The 17,506-nt window shown below is 39.4% G+C and overlaps 1 protein-coding gene across 1 annotated transcript in view; it reads right to left on the bottom strand.

Annotated features, from left to right (window-relative positions):
- The window catches only part of LOC140168483 (uncharacterized), a 47,003-nt gene that overhangs the window by 3,292 nt on the left and 26,205 nt on the right, over positions 1 to 17,506 (bottom strand). The window contains 20 exon segments of the mRNA XM_072191886.1: positions 907 to 1,032; positions 2,387 to 2,503; positions 3,420 to 3,554; positions 4,012 to 4,155; positions 4,662 to 4,876; positions 5,469 to 5,562; positions 6,201 to 6,235; positions 6,238 to 6,403; positions 6,879 to 7,573; positions 7,576 to 7,762; positions 8,221 to 8,430; positions 9,460 to 9,582; positions 10,002 to 10,145; positions 10,994 to 11,106; positions 12,328 to 12,408; positions 12,411 to 12,514; positions 13,246 to 13,373; positions 13,375 to 13,549; positions 13,551 to 14,806; positions 16,918 to 17,054. Coding sequence (XP_072047987.1) covers positions 907 to 1,032; positions 2,387 to 2,503; positions 3,420 to 3,554; positions 4,012 to 4,155; positions 4,662 to 4,876; positions 5,469 to 5,562; positions 6,201 to 6,235; positions 6,238 to 6,403; positions 6,879 to 7,573; positions 7,576 to 7,762; positions 8,221 to 8,430; positions 9,460 to 9,582; positions 10,002 to 10,145; positions 10,994 to 11,106; positions 12,328 to 12,408; positions 12,411 to 12,514; positions 13,246 to 13,373; positions 13,375 to 13,549; positions 13,551 to 14,806; positions 16,918 to 17,054 — 4,385 coding nt within the window.

Below are 17,506 nucleotides of genomic sequence, written 5' to 3'. Positions count from 1 at the left end.
CCCTCATGAATATGTCAGAATCCTTCGTGGGTAATACCTGATTGACAGCCTCATCCCCCCACTTTACCACCATCAAAATGCAGATTTTGGTGAAAGCTCATATTTTTCTCATTACATATAGTGAAATTAGGCCAAAAAAAAAAGATGTTTGCTTGCCCTCAACCGACCGACCCTAATTTTGGAAATCGGAAAAAAGTTTTTTTTTTCTATTTACTGTACAAAAGAATACCGACCCATTTTTTGGAAATTCCTGAAAAAGTTTTTTTTTGTTTTCAAATTTTTGCACTCTGAAGATGTAAAAAAAAATGGATTTGAGTTGATTCATTTTGACACCAAAATTGTCTGATTTTTCATATTTTGAGCCTAAAAAGAAATGCCGAATGACCGACCCAATTGTTAAAATTCAATTGAGGGCAAGCAAACAATTTTTTTTCTTGGCCTTAGGCATTCCAAATTGGTATATATCCGAAGAAATCATTAAAAAAAACTGTTGATGTATACCACCTTTGAGACAAATTTGACAGTTTTTTGATGATATCTTCGGATAGACACAGATTTGGAACTCCTAATTTCAATATGTTATGAGAAAATAGGATCTCTCATTTGATATCATTACATGAATATCATTAATAAAAACACTGTAGACCATGCATATTATCATGATTATCACGATGTATAAATGTCAGTAATTCCATAAGGAATTAGTCCCATTTACAAGAAACATTTAAGTGTTCTTTTTGCATGAATGCCTGAAAGGGACAACATTTTATGTTATACATCAATTTTAAAGAATTCCATTTTCCACAAATATCAGGTCACATTCCTTTCATTACCTCATGCATTGAATACAAACACATACACAGTGGTGTCCATTCTGTTTCTTATTAGTCTATGAGTATAACTCACCTTGTTCTGTTGTAGAGTTGCTTTCAGTGCTCCTTTGAGTTGCCCAACTTTGGTCTGATATGCAAATTTCTCCTTTCTGGTATTACCCAACTCTGCTTTGATACGCTTTAATTCGTCTTTGCTCATCTATTGCAAAACAGCACAAAACAAAAAACATTAAATGCAAATAATAAATTATAATGTATGTCCACACAAACATGACAAACATTATGTACTCTTACTAATTGTTATCATGTGTGTGTGTTCGTTTGTAAATGCCGGCAAATGAAGACCCGTACCAGAACACACCGTACACAAACGAGGACGCACACCTAACCGAGGACGTCCTCGGTTGAACTGACCTTACCAGGAGATCTGAAATAGCATAAAAACATGTTTTAAAAGGGTCCTCTGTTGGGGGGTTATGGATGCATAACCCTGCTATACAATTATAGACGTCACAGATTTTGAACTTTTACAGTTTAAGACTTCTTGCAAATGAATGCACATGCATTTTTAAAACATGTTTTAAAAGTGCCTACTATGGCCACTATGAGACAGTAAAAAAAATCAGTCCTTCAATGATAGCATATATTTATACACAACGTCTAATGGTTGACATACAAAATGTACGCAGTTAGCTATTAAAAAAGAGAATATATTAACTCATTGTTTGCATAGTTCTGTACATGGTTCTTGTTTGGCTGTAGGTTGGTGGCCCCGTGGGAGGGGGGTTACTGGTCATTGATAAGGGAGTATCATGTGTGACCACAAGGTCTCAAAAAGCACCCTTAACAAGTATTGGTGAGGTCTGAAAATGCACCACTAAACAAGTATGACAAGTGCAATTTGCTACCCTAAACAAGTATTGACATTATTTAAGCAAGTAAATCAGTTACTTTCTTGACCTTAAAATCTTTCATAACAATTTGGAAAACACAACTTCAAAAGTTCATAACACAACCTTTATTCCATGCTACATTTGTCTCAAATAGGACCCAAAACACTGATTTATTAATTGTACCAGGTATACTAGAACTTAAATTTCCTTGTTTTAGATACCTTATTCATGATACGATATGTACATACAATGCCTGATCATAAAAAAGGCCCTTTTTATGTAAATCTTTGGTCATGTATGATACTGTGATGAGAAGTGATAAATCAAAAAAGTGATTTTACACTTTTCATCCAAATTTTGTATTTTTAAATCAAATCAGTTAGTGGAGTGCGCCCTTAAGTAGGTTTCAAAACAAAGCGGCGCGATCGCTTTGAAGCTTTGTGCACACACGCAGAAGCGCTATCTGTGGAAATTGAAGGTGATTTGTGTGATTGTTTGACGTGTTTGCTGAGAAACTTTTTCTAATACCGCTCGCAGAAAAAGGGAAATTCCCTCGCCAGGTTACCGCATCTTCACAGATACCCCCTGGTACATGTATCATGCATGCCGGGGGTATATGTTTGAGTGTGCCACTGCACATAGGGTGTAGCTTATACTTACATGTACTGCCGACTGTGCCCCATCTAGTTCAATCTGCTGCCTTTTCTCTGCTAATTCCAGCTGCTCTTTCATTGCCTCAACATCCTGTGTCTTCTGCTCATTCTCCCAGGTCAGACCCTGAAAAGGTTGTTTAAAAGTAAACAAATTTTAATCATAAGATTTCAAAATGGGTCTTCAACAATTTGACTGATTGATAATCTTCTTCTACCTGATGAGGAAATACATACATACACAAGTTTCTTAGAACGCAATTTGATCAAACAACACTGTGTTTACAAAACTAACATAAGCAATAACAACCCAAAAATCAAAACAAATTTCTGGAAAGTGTTTGTTAATGAGGCTCCCCTGATGTGTTGTGGTAGACCATTCCATGCATTGGCAGCAACAACATGAAACATGAGGGATCATTTGAAGATCTGAGCAGGTAAGCAGTAACACAAGAGAACATTTGAGCAATACTATGCAAGCGATTGATCATCATTACGAGAGAGAGGCTGACAGATGGACGGATGGGAACATTACAGACTTGATATAAAGAGAGAGAAGACAAAGCAAATTAAACAAGGACACACATATAGGGACAATAGATATTTACAGGACTTTCATGAAAAACTTTGATCACACACAATGATCGCAACCATCACAACACATTCTAGCGATTTTGAGCACGACCACTTGATCACACAGTGCGTACCACATTCAATATGCTGCATCAAGTAAGAGTAATGCGGTACACACTCATGCAACTCCCATTCCACGTGCCCATCGAACACTCTGTCGCCAGTGTGGGATTGGTTGTATAGTACTTTTGTTTACTGCACCCAACACTTTTCTGCACTAATTTGCAAAGATTTTCTGAAAAGGACTATGGAGAGAAAAAGAGAATAAACAGTGACTGACAGATTGACTTACAGACAGACAAAACAGAGAAACAGGAGAAAAAAGAGACAAAGGAAATGAGAAATGAGAGAAAACAGAGTCAATAACAGACATCAATCAAGTTTATGAAAACGTTGACAAGCACTTTTACCTTGATTCGGTCTTGCACAACAGGATCCTTGGCCTGGGCCTGTTGAAACTGCCTCTTCAGCTTGTCCAGCTGATCTCGACTCTCCTCCAATTGATTCTTTAGGTGTTGCACCTCGGATTTCTGTTTCTCTTCCCCCTAAAAAGATGAATGAATTAATATGGAACTAGTAGTATCGTGGTAAGTAATTGGAACATACATAATATAGCTTTTGTACGCAACTTGGACATAGACTCCAAAATAAATCATCCTGTGTGCATTCAATGGTCAAGCATTAACATTCTAATTTGCTGTCATAGTGAATACGTCACGGTTTGATAGTTGATGCTTGGTTTGCATTGACTTTGTGTTGTGATCACTTTGATCGTGGTTCCAAACACAGATAGTGTGAAATTCTGATGGACAAGGAACTGTACTGGAAATGACAGTAACTCCATAAGGAATTAGTCACATTTACAAGAAACATTTACATGTTCTTTTTGCATGGGACAACATTTTTATGTTATAAGTAAGTTTTAAATAATTCAACTTTCCAAATATATCGGGTCACCTTCCCTTATGTCCATATCTTGTATTTTTATGGTAATCCACTCACCTCTTTCACTTTATCTAGGTCACCCTTTGCAACATCTACATCTGTTGACTTCCTCACAAGATCCTTCTTCATCTCCTCCAGCTCTACACTCTTGCTTTGTAGCTCACGTTGAAGTCGGCCTACATGTCCTTTCTCCGTTGCAAGCTGATTACAAAAAGAGGAGGACACCATTTCTTTTAATAACAGAAATGCATGTTTACCACAGAGGTTAGACCCCATGAGAACTAACTCAAAATTGACATGCGCATACCTCTATGGTAAATCTGCCACATTGGTTTGTCATGCATGGGGACCAACATTTTATGCCATTTTTTTTCCCAATATTCATGTGCCCTGACTGCTGCCTCTAGGTCAACATTAATATAATTGCTCATCCTGTCAACCCAGAGTAATTTCACATAATAATTTCACCCCTACTATGTGACCATGTATAGATATTAAAAATACTTCCCATCACCAAAATTATATTTCACTTTTTGCAAGTCGGCATTCTTAACCACATGTGATAAACGAACCTGGGGGACACGTTGGATGATTGGATGATTATTCAACAATGTAAAATATAAGCGCCCACCCGAAATGACTTTGTTAAGTGCCCTGGGCGGCTAATGGAATAAAATACGGTAATTTAAAAAAAAGATAATGCGCACCTGTTTGCCGAGATCCTTGCTGGTGTGCTTCTCACCGCGGAGTGCGCCCTCAGCTTGTCTGAGCTGTGTACGTAACTTGTCTTCTTCGCTAGCTCTCTCGTGGCTGCTGTTTGTCAGCTGAGCAGACATCTCAGCTAGTGATGTTTCCCTACGTCCTAGAGCCGCTTCCAATAGAGATGTGTGTTGCTTCAGTGCATGGTGACTTTGTTGCACCCCTGCAATGAAAAAGTGATGCATATAGTGAATTTCACCAAAATATCATGAGAACAGGGAGGGGGGGGGGGGTATTTCACAATTGAGAAATTCCAGAGTTGGATCCTTCATTATCAAGGGAGATTGTAGCCAATTAAAAAATGTAGGTGCTGCATCGCCCGAAACGTCATCCAAAAGCTGTCACAAATCTCGAAAACGCAAAAATGTCCAAGATCTTGAAAAGTACAGAAGAATGCCAATTGCAACATCACTAAAAATCCTGCCTTAGGTGAGCCACAGAACAAATGACCAATTGCTATAGAAAGCAGAGACACTTTGAGCTAACATCACAATTAGGAAACCAAGCTATACTGCTTCAACCTAGAAGTACAAACCAAATCTGTGGCATCGGGGGTCGATGCTTTGCGTTGATTGGAAAATCAAACTTGGTGCTTTTCTCAAAAACTGCTCGTTTTTGCATATATCTGCCAGGCTAGTTGGATCATTTCCCTTCTGAAAATGTATACTTTTATATATTTATCATCATTACTTTTAAAGATACAATACTAAACAATGAGTGATCCTGCCTGCCCCCTTAAGCTAAAAGAAACTCACCAGCTAATCTTCCTCTCTCGCGCTCCAACTCCAACGCCGTCTTCCTATTAGCATCATCATTCCTCTGTTGCTCCTCACACAGGTCTTTCAATGACTGAAAATGTATTAATAACATGAGACTTCAATCAAAGTTAAAATCAATGTCGGGAAACATGACAGTAGCCATGCAATACTTTTTAAGTTCACAGTGATATCTCTATCTTGATTTGAAAAGGTCTATTTACCTTTTACACCAGTTAACAAGCATAGGCCTACTTTGTGACTTTTGGAAAGGGCAGTTTTTGTCTTCCATTGGGTCATTCAGTAACACTTAGTAAACAGTCATACAGGCCTAATTATTTCTAAATTAGTTTTATTGGTACAAAAATTTACCTTACGATGTTATGACGAAATTTTGAGAGCGGGGGTTATTTCTTCTGATGTGTTTACTTTAGACCAACAATTTAGAAGTAATGAGGCCCAAAAGTTTCCAAATTTCCAGGGTTACGCCCAACCTTAACCCCCTGTACACTACCTGCCGATCTAAAATTGCCTCCGATTGGTCAATTATATGATATCTTCACTTTAATCACCAATCAGAATAGAGCTTTGCAAATAATTCACCCCAATTTTTTTGTGTGGTGAAATTATTCTAACAATGTTGCTGATTGGTCTAGTTGATAATGAAAACTTCTTTTTGGCCAATCGGCAGGTAGTTCTCACAGGGTTAACAGGCTGTGGGTTCAAACCTACTTTGAGTTCATCCTCAAGGTCGGCCACCTTCTCCTGTAGGCACCAGCCTCTTCCTCCATCTTGTTTTTCACCTGCCTCAACTCCTGCTCCAATTTGTCCCTCTGGTCCTGTACAACAGACAGACCCTTCCTGGCCGAGTCCAGCTCCGCCATCTGCCTGTCTTGCTCTTCCTTGCTTGTCCTGGCTGTATTGTTCTGCAAAGCCTAGTGAATTAACAAAATAATGCATAATATTAAGTGACATTGCCTGTATCTCAGTTTTATTATTGTCGCCTTTAGCCTGATTGGATCGTATCTGATCACATATGTTTACTGGTATATTTGGTTCATTTTCTTATGTTTTTATTGTATTTTTCTCCTTATTTGAGCCACTATCCCATTGTTACAATCTTAAAGACAGCTGACCTGTGATGAAACACAGACAGTCAGCCACTATAATAAGGTAGAAAATCACCTTTTTTTTTCCAAAGCTGGATGATAACTTGTACATTTTATTTAATTACTTTTGCCTCTACTGAACAGCTAGCAATGCTTACTAATTCAATATGTCCCTGGCTGTTGAATAGAAGCAAAAGTAATTAAAATGTACAACTTTATCCAGCTTTGACAAACAAAGATGAAAGCCTTACTCGGAATGCTGCGATTGCTAGTATAATCCCGCCATAAATGACCCACCTACCTGTAAGTCTCTTTCAGATGCCTGTTTCGCCTCCATAACCTCTTTCAGTTTCCTCGTCAGCGTACCAGTTGCCGACTCGTACGCCTTCTGCTTCCCTTTCAGCTCCTTTTGAGTGTTACTCAAATCCGACCCAAGTCTCAGGATCTGAGCTTTTTGGTCCCCAATCTCCCTGTGAGTTGTACTCTGCAATTCGGCAATCTTCTGCTTGAGAATGCCGTTCTCGTCCAGCAGCTGCGAGAAGCGCTGTTGCTCATCGGCCATCATCTCCAGCTGGCCTTCCAGATGGGCATTCTCCGTGAGTGCATCTTGCAGCTGTGATTCAATGTCCTTGAAATCATCTCTGACCTTCCTCAGCTCTACCTCAATACCCTTCTTTGCCTGCTTTGTGTTATTCTCAACATTTTTAAGACCTTGGAGTTCCTGTTTCAGATAGAGCACCTCTTTCTCCAAAGCCGACTTGACTCCGACAAGTTCCTCCACAAGATCGTTTTTACTCTCCAAATCTGTCGAGTAATTCTCCACATGCCTCTCCTGATCTTCCAGTTGTCGTTCAGCCTGAGTCAGCTGTTCTACTAGCTGTTCTTTCTCCCTCTGAGCATTATCCAAGTCATCGCTCTTCTGGCCCAGTTCTTGACGCAATTGTTTGAAACTGTTTTCCACTTGACCCATGTCCTTTCGCAAGTTTTGGAGCGTGCATCGATCGCTTCTCTTCTCTGCGTTGCCGTTGATAAAGCAGCTTCTAGATGCGATTTCTCTTGTTGTAATCGCTGCATGGCATCATCCTGGCTGCTGCTCTCATTAAGCAGGTCGCTTAGTTTTTCTTCGATGTCATCATAGCGGTGTTGCAGAGTAGTGAGTTCCCTTTCTCTAGTGTTAACAGCATCCTGATAGTAAGGAAAAATATCATAGAAAACAAAATAAATAGGCATATAACTTACATTTTAAAAAACCTTAAAGGGTGTATATTTATGCGTAGATTGTGTAGAAGTGTGTAAACGCACTGGTACAAACCTGCTACTGCGAAATCCAACATGGTTTTACTCTCAACTTGAGATGAGACACACTTTGCAAATCATACATTTTATAAAATTTGGACATATTTTCCTCTTAATTGCGAGAAATTTGAAGTGAAATTTGCATAATTTTCTGCTGTTTTTACATTTAAATTTAATTTGCTATCACAGAAATTTTCAGAAAGCAGGACCATCCCTCTTTCAATTTGGTAAACCCCAAATGAGGGACAGTCCCTCAAAATGAGGGACAGTTGGCAGGTCTGCAATAATATAATTCCATTATCTTTTAGGGTGTTTTTTACACCACCAATAACCAGCTTGCACCATACCTGTGTTAATGCAAGTGACTTTGAAAGTTCACCCTTCTCTGCATCCAGTGCCTTCATCGCATCTTTTTTAGCACCAAGTTCTTTCTGGGCGCTCTCTAACTGCCTTTCAAGCTCTATTGTGGTCGCAATTAGATTGCCCAATTGGTGGCGCTCTTCTTCCATCTGGTCCATGCGAGCTGCTACCGCCTCCTGTACCGCTAGTTTTTCTCTCTGTAATGTAAGCAAAACAAAGACATATTAATGACTGATACATGCAGAAATGAGAATGGCTTTTCTGAAAACTGCCTGAAAAAGCTAGTGAATTCGGCCTTTAAAACGTCCAAAACAGGCTAAAAAAAAAGTCAGGCAATGTTGTTATTGAGGTATGTTTCTGTATTTTTTTTTCATTCTTTTTCAAATTTCTTATTATACATTTTATTGTCAGACACTGTCCCATGATACGCAGCATAAGGTGTACAGACAGCAAGTTGTAACGCATCTTAGAACTGACAATACAAATGTAGTAATGGAGAGAGCGGGTATACATATTGGATATTTGCCTCCACTAGGAATTGAACCAGTGAACTCTTGGACCAGAGTCAAAGACCTTAACCACTGGACCACACTTGTTATATACTCTGCAGATTTGCCATGAAAAAAAATGCACAATTGGTGGCTTTTTGTTTTATTGGAGTACACCATAATAAAGCCATGATATCATTACAGTGGATAAAAAACACAAAATGAATTACTTTTTGATCCTGTAATTTCAGCCTTTTCTATAAAAACTAAACTAAAGACTTAACATGGACAATATAATATTTCATGCACAAATCCTTGGATTCCGGTTCAGTTATTTTTGCACTTCATAATTATGTAAGTTTTGTCGTAAGAGTATTTAGAATGGCAATGATATGTTTGTTAACTCTAGAATTGTAACAAGTCATAAACTGTCACTCGAGGTACAACGACTTGACTTGAGCGATAAATAATCAGCTGACTCGACCCCATTGACTTTGTACAGTGACTTGACTTGTCTTGTCTTGAAAAAAAAAAAAAAAAGGACAAAAATGACTTGATCGAGGCAAACTTCGGTGACATGTGATAACCCTGATTAAAATCTGACTGAATATTTTGACCACTTATCCTCTAGGTAAGTGATGATTTGTCATTGCGCCTGATCCAAGCCTTAGAAGGCCTCATCTAAAGGGGAACAAGACCTAAAGACTTTTGGTTTGGTCCTACAATGTATAAGCTTACCTCAATGGCACCAAAGGCAGCCTCTCTAGCCACCATGTCAGCCTCAATGGTCTCAAGATGCTTGGCAATCTGCTCTTTCTCCTGCAAGGCTTGCTGACGAGTTCTATTAAGGTCTTGCTTCACCTAAAAGGAGTCAAACAATGCACAATGTATGAGAATTAGGGATATTATTAATCAGCATATAAAAAATATGTATGTAAAATAACATGAAAAAATCTGTACTATTCAGCAAGTAGAGTTTTTAAAAACTGTCATTCAGCAGAAAAATAATTTAGACAAACCTCAATATTCATATTCAATAATCATTATACGTTTTGTGAATTTAAATAACCCTTCTCCCTGATCTATTTCTTTTAAAGGATCATCAGGCTGAACAAAAGTCATATTATTATAGTATTTCAAAAAGTATGCTTTCGTCAGATATGTGTCTGACTTCATTAGGGCGTTTCATTAATTAATTTATATCATTAAATACCGAAAGTAATTTTTACCAATTTTACCTCTAGAGGGCTAAGACAGACAACTTGTACACTTTAAGTTACCTGTGCATTTTCAAGTTTAAGGTTTTCCACTGCCTTTGTCTGTGTCTTGGCCTGCGCCTGGGCATTTCTTAGGTCCTGTTGCAGCTTACTCCTGGCATCTTGGGCAAACTGTAGCTGCTCTTGGAACCATTCCTTAGATTGCACCTATTGATAAATTATTGTAAATATATGATAATTGTAAAACATATGTGTGTGTGGGGGGGGTATAACATCTTGTGCTACTCAAGTTACCCCTTGCAATATTTCAAGGGTTCCCAACTATATTTTGGAGGGCCCAAATGATTTGGGTTGAGGGACAAATAAAACTTAGTTTTTTATGTTTACTGAGCTTTTCAAGGGCCAGTCGCATTTGGTCAGCGGGCTGGGTCAGGTCCAAAGGCTACCTATTGAGAACCCAATTATAATAGTCATTTTGCATGTGTATATCCATATCAAAAGGATTCACTTGTCGACTGCTACATGCATCTTTTTTTACGTAATAGCTAGAAATAAATAGTAATACCAGACTCTTCTTCTCAGGTCACTTCAAACCATCCCCAAGTCACATGGTTTAGGTATGTTCTCTGTATTCTAAACCATGTGACTGGGCAATGGTTTGAAGTGACCTCCACTTGAGATGAGTCTGGTATGTATTCCTAGCTATTATGTAGAAAGAGACACACATGGCAGCCGACAAGTGCGTCCTTTTGATATGGATGTACACATTTAGTCTCAGATATATAGTCATATCCCTATTTGACTAGATTTATATAGGGATTCATTCTTGCTACGCAGTGGTTCATCGCAAATGATCTGAAATTAACAACGATGCACAAGATCGTCTGCATATTCTTATATCGCAAGGTACTAAAACTTGTGGACAAGTTGAGTTGACATTGGAATTTTACATCAGAAATTTCAGCAAATCCCGTAAGTAGATACTATATTTTGCTTTAGGGTGAAGACATGTACTTACAATCATGGAAATCTTTGACCTATTGTTTATATCTTACCAGTGATTGCACATCTGACTGTAGCACCTTCAGTTCCGCTATTGACTGAGCCTTTTCCTGGTGGGCTTTCTCCACCTCGGTCTGCAGATCCCGTATCTTCTCTTTCATGTCCCCTTTAAAGAAGTAATGTTTGAGGTTTTCAATTGTACATGTAGCAACAAACAAGGGTGGACATGCCTAATTATTTTTATTCGCCAGGACGCTCAAAAATCTAACAAGGTCATGCGTACATTCTCGCAATTTTGTATGCAGTGGACATTTAATTGTGATGCAATCAAGCAAAATCAGTCGGAACTCTGAAATATTAAATTTTCAGTTTTTTATAGGATAGTAATTTTACAATTTTACAAAGCTGCATTTTGGAGAAAACCCCATTGAAATTGAACAACCAGTTCCCAAGATATGAGCAATTAAAGAGCTTCCAAAACCTAAGGAAACAAAAGGACAAATTTCCTTTGTTTGGCTATATCTCAAAATCAATATTTCCTAGTTCCGACTGATTTTGCTTGATCGCATCACAGTGCGTAAATATGTGTGATTTGTGAGTTATGTATAAACCTTGGTATTGAGCGCTACAAAGGTTTGAGTGCATATAGCACTTCACTTGGCGCAAGTTTTCAGTACAATGCATCACACACATAACAAAAACAGGCACACACTTAAAAGCAAATTTTATCGGGTGCAGAGTGAAAAATAATCATATCGCCCTGAATGAGTGACATGCAAATTGGACATCTTTTGTAGAAGTTGCCGATTCAATACATGGAACCTGCGTTTCTCTACCGGAAGTCCCTTTGATTGTAATTCCTTCCCACAATCTCAATACAATAAGTATATGTGACACGATCAAGGGAAATGAGTCGGATGTCGCTTATATTGATTCTGAGATATTGGCAAAGAAAGTGTTAAAATTCTTTTGTTTTATATTGTTTTCAGCGATTGATAAATTGATGTAACTTCACAAAGAAAAGTTGTATCAACATAGGGTTTTCAGTTTCTGGAAGCTCTTAATGTCCTCTTTAGAAACATCTGTAAAACTCATTTTCGACCAGGGCCGACATGTGACTCATTCCCCTTGATCATGTCACATATTGCATAACAAAGGAGATATTAACGTCCGAGCTGTATGCAATATGTCTATTACCTTGTGGGACGGAATTTGGGCCCCTGGGCCTCATGGAAGAACAGAGGATACCTTAAAACATCCACTGAATGAGTAACCCAGGCAAAAGAAGAAATAAAACAAACAAACAAACAAATTTTGGTCAAACTCGACTTCTGGAAAAAGAAACCCAGGATCCACACATTGAAGGAGTTAAAGATACTAGGCTTACCTAAAGTAGATTCTCTGGAGTCCATCTGTGCCCGGATGTTACCCAGCTTCTCCTGCAGTCGTTGGTTAGTGACGGTTGACGCTCCAAGTCTTGCCGTAGTCCATCCAATGCATCTTCCTTAGCTTCCAGACTGGCCTGTAAGGTCAACACTGCCTGTTCTAGCTGAACTCTATGGTGCTCAACACTCCTGCAATTGGGAACAAGTTATGTCATATGAAAAGTTTCAGTGTAATGTTGATGCATTTGAAAATTAACATACAATCAAATTACCAACATCACACAGGGATGAAAGTCTACTTTTGAACAAAAAAGCCTGAATAAGCCCAGCTGTGAAAACAGTGTGAAAATGACCCAAGACTTTGATTCTTTATAACTAGGCTAAAATAAAATAACTTTTGCCTTGCATGATTTCCTGACTCTCTACTTATAACATTTTTTTCCACTTTGGTTGAAGAAAACACACAATTGAGAAAAGTGGTTTGCTTTTGAAAAAAAAAAAAAATGCATCAAATGTGCACAAACTTTGGGCGCAAATCAGGCTTTTTTATGATTTGTTTGAAAATTCAGCATTTTTTGATGACCATTTTGGTGCAAATTTTTCAAAGTTGGTCGAAATTCAAAAAAATAAAAAAAAGGCTCCTAAGATATTTTTATCTAGTTTTTAAAAATTAATAAAAAAACCTTTTGGCTCAAGAATTCGATTTTACAAAAAAGAAGTGGTTTTTTTGGGGGGGGGGGGGATTTTGGGCCATTTATGAGCATTTTGGCAGAAATTTGACCTCACATATGAATTTATCAAGTCTTTGCCATTCTAAATATGTATACTTTTATATACTTTAGACCGACAATTTAGCAGTTATGAGGCTCAAAAGTTTCCACAATTCCAGGGTTCAGACCAACCTTAATATGCACTCTTACCTGAGGTTTGTCTCCATCGCAGACCTTTCAGCACCAACCATCTCTGCATCGGCACTATACGCCTGCAGCTGGGCCTGCATGGCAGCCACTTGGCTCTGAAGATTAGCCCTGTCCTGTAACGCCGCCCGTCGTCTCAGCTCCCATAGACTCCAACTGGCCTTCCAACTTAGCTTTCTCCCTCATCAACATCTGAAGCTCATCTCCTCTGCCTCTACTATGCTGATTTGGTTCGGATCTACTAGCCGTTACAGTCCTGCTTGGTTTACTTAAAGAAGTCGAAGGCAGTTTGCTAAGATCCCTTCTGCATGCTACCCAAAGGTGCGGATTTTCCTTGAACGTGTTGGTAATCCACCACTGCATTATGTTCTGGTTTACGACCGCTGCTCATTGTTCTAGGGGGTGTTTCTGAGTCTATATTAACACCTCTTGTTCTTACGTTATTAGCATGACCCAGATTTGTTTCCTGTTGTCTGTCGACGCTTGGAGCGTCAGCACCATATGACATGTTTAAGGCATTTTCTGACGAACTGCGAGTTTCTGGCGGAGAATCGATATTATCATTCGATTGAAATTGCATAGGGGTGGACGAATGCACGGGTGAGAACTCTGCGTGGAAAACCTCAACCGAACTTGAATTCGTAGGCACTGTGTCGCTTCCAGAATCGGTGCTGTCCACCATCGCCATGGATTCCACGTTTGGATGATCTTGAGTGGCACCTTTGGTGTCGCTATTTCCATAGTCTACAGGTCCTTGTTTAGGATGCACAGATCCAGGACTCTGACTTGGCGGTGATTTTGAGACAACAGGGTCACTCCTTCTTCCCCAAGGGAACAAGGAACCCAGGAATGATGAATTTTGTTGCTTTAGTTTCTCCTCCCCACCATCTGTGAGCCCGGCACTTATCCGGTCAATTTCCGGTTTGGGTTGTTCAACATTACTAGACTGTCCCCCGGTTATAACCATACCGGTGGCTGGTTCGAGTCCTACTTGTTGAACACTTACAGCGCTGTCTCCGGCTGCTTTAACCGTCACAATATTTCCTGGCGGAGTTGACGCATTGATGCTGGTCTCCTTCTGATCTGCAATCTCCGTGGCAGCTTTGGCATGGACATCTCCTGGGGGTGCATACACTTCTTTCTTACCATGCTTCACTTTGGCCTTCTTGGCATCCGGTTTGCTAGCCACCGTAGTGGTCTTCCCTCCTTTAGACGTTATAATACCCTGCACCGGACTACGATATAACGTTTGATCACTTTTTTCTATGGAAGGCACGCCACTACCAAATCTCCCTGCTACCGCACTACTAATAGCCATCCCTGTATTTTGAACAACCAGCGAGGTGGGTCTTTTGGACACTGTAACTGGTTTTGGATTTTCTTGCGGTGATGAGGCATGTGGTTCACTGTCCTCATGGACCTCGTTGTGGTCAGATGCCAGGTGATTGGATGTCTGCGGGATATGCGGCATTCTGTTTTCTTGATCCACATCTGATGCTGTCTCAGACTGTGAGGGCGCCGGAATGCGTGTTGGTGTCTCATCTAAGGAGGAGATTGATCCATTCTATGCACAAACAAACAAACAAACAGGTAGATTAGTAAATCGTTGTTGGACAGGAAAAACCTCTTATGTGCTTGTGGCCCCTGAACATGTTTAAAACAAAACTGCCAACAGGTTATATAAGAGGTTTTCCTTTAGTTTTAAACAATGACACACAGGAGGTATTTCCTGCCCAACGACAAAAATTATGCAGTGCCCAAAATGTGTCCCCTTCAGAAGGGCGGTCCGCGAACCACGTTGTTGGACACTGGGGCTTTAACAACAAAAAAAAACAAACAAAAATTGGTTGAATTAAAATCTTTCAAAGTATCTTGCTTCCCGATCAAGGATTTTGACTTTGTCCAAATCAACTTGGTGGCCAGGGGATTCAATGTGGATGTATTGGCAGACTTCTGACAAGGTTGTGAACCTTGGAGTCAATTTACATCAGAGTCAACCAACCAACCATAACATAAAGTTCTGTGATGCGAGCAGATACAAGTTACCAAGCGTGTACGATCAAGTTTTGTGGTCAAGTGTCCAAAAGGTCACTGAACTGAGGTTACCAATCTCCTGATGAAGGTCAAAGTTGTGACCATAAAGGTACCGGTAATAATTTTGTGTTGAGATCATAGGTTTAAATAATTCTTCCGATTCACAATACAATGCGCCGTCAACGGTTGCTCTTGCTAGTCCAATTTTTGACCTCCAGGGTTGACATCGCCTTCCTAGCCACTTTTGCATTTTCATGAGAATGTGATAATAGATGAACTTGCATGCTAACTTCTTTGCTTGTTCCTTCTTTACATTGAGGTTATAGACAAATTGGGGTAAGATTAATTAATTTTGGGGTCATAGTTGACCACAATGTGATACAAGTAACAGAATTGACATACTCCGTACATGTGTGTGCAAACGTATGTATACATTGTACATGTACATCCCAATTATGTCACTAATCTGGGTTTCAGAGAAGAACGGCGGTCCATTGCTCAGATTGACGCGAGCGCCCCGTTAATGAGCAACCTACATGTATGCGGAGCTTTGTGTTCCCTTCAAGAGTGCCAACTGCACTGACCAACGATTTGGCGCGTAATCGGTCAGTCAGATTACCGGTCTGTTGTTATGATTGTCAGACCATTAAATCAGCCAATCAGAACCCCACTTCCGTGTTTACGCTCTGCACGCTCTCTAAATGTACACACGTGCCGTTCTTCTCTGCCCACAACTTTAATCTGCCCAGCTTTTATGGTTTCATGTGTCTCATCATGGAAGAAAGAGATGAGAAGGAACCACAACGACTTCGATCGGCCAAGTTTTAATCTGCTTATCTATTGACGCATAAAAAGAAAAGCTATCAATGGTACTTCCTTTCATGTATAATCCATTTACCGCGATCAATGCTTGCGAAATCATTACTGGAAAAAATTTATAACAAACCCATCCACGAACAAACAAACGCTACCCAGAAGTAAGATTCTGGAATTTCACTGATGCTCTGAACATGTATAGTAGCTTTGTTTTGGGGTCTACAGTCAAACTGTTTTCTTGATCGTGTTGTGTAGAAATTGTCCTATAAAACATCGAAAAGGTAATCAAAATCGGTCGTTTTTTTGCTGAGTTTCATCTTTAGCAAATAAGGTAAGATTTTGGTGACTTTTTCGATGAAAAATAGATGTAAAATGTTCTTAAATAATGCACAATGTTCCGGTTGAGTCCGTACATAAAACCTGTTTAATTTAATAGTTTATATGTGTATAATCGTAACTAGCTAACTCGTTTCAGTGCCAAAGACTGCCAACTCTGAGAAAAAAGTCATCAAAGTTCGGAAAAATTGGGCAAAATGGAAGAAAAAGCTATGTAGGCCATCAATGACCGATGATCACGTCACCAGAGAAAATCCTATAGGGTGCTTGCACGGAAGGTCATTAGTTCAAATCATCCTTCACACACGCTCCAGAAGACATGCAAATACATGGAATACAATACCAATCACCTATTTAACGCTGGGTATTGATCAAAGTAAATCCTCATGAATAACAATGTCAACTAAATGTCGGTAAAGGGAGTGGACAAAGTGAATGCGTTCGTTGTGGTTCCTTCTCATCTCTTTCTTCCATGGTCTCATCACTTACATGCGATCTCTTATCTGCCTCTGCATCATCTGTGGAGTGGTGCCTGTGGTATTCCAGTCTATCTCTGTATTGTTTCTGGGCTTCTTCAATTGCGGCAGCTATCTCATCCATGGAAGCAGGCTCTACAGAACTATCACCTGTTAAAGAAATATGATTGATTGTTTGTTTGTTTGTTCATTTGTTTGATTTGGTTGTTTATTTGATTGAACAAACTTAATATTGCATTGAGGAATATTTGGACCCTTTCCTGTGAAACATGCCATGTCTTTTTGCATAATGCAAGATTGCGAGTAACCAATTATCTAGTCAGAGCCATTCAGATCTTTCATTACATAAAAGCCTTGAAAGTAATACAGTCGGCGCCAGATGGCAGTACCTGCCAATAAAGTTTGTTCGGTTTATATGAGGCGGAAATTATTCAGCTTTTGTCACTGCGAGCGGCAATAAAGTCCAAACTCACGCTCGCCTAAATTCCCATAAGCGTGCGCCAGTCACACACTATATGCAACGCACACTTAGCGTAAGCACTGCACCCAACAGCGTGCATGCCATTCTATAATGTTTTGAGTCTTATTTTTCCGCCTTACAT

This window comes from Amphiura filiformis, chromosome 13 (assembly GCF_039555335.1).
Source record: "Amphiura filiformis chromosome 13, Afil_fr2py, whole genome shotgun sequence".
NCBI lineage: Eukaryota > Metazoa > Echinodermata > Ophiuroidea > Amphilepidida > Amphiuridae > Amphiura > Amphiura filiformis.
Note: the sequence above shows the minus strand (reverse complement) of the source record. Positions and strands in the feature narration are given on the sequence as shown.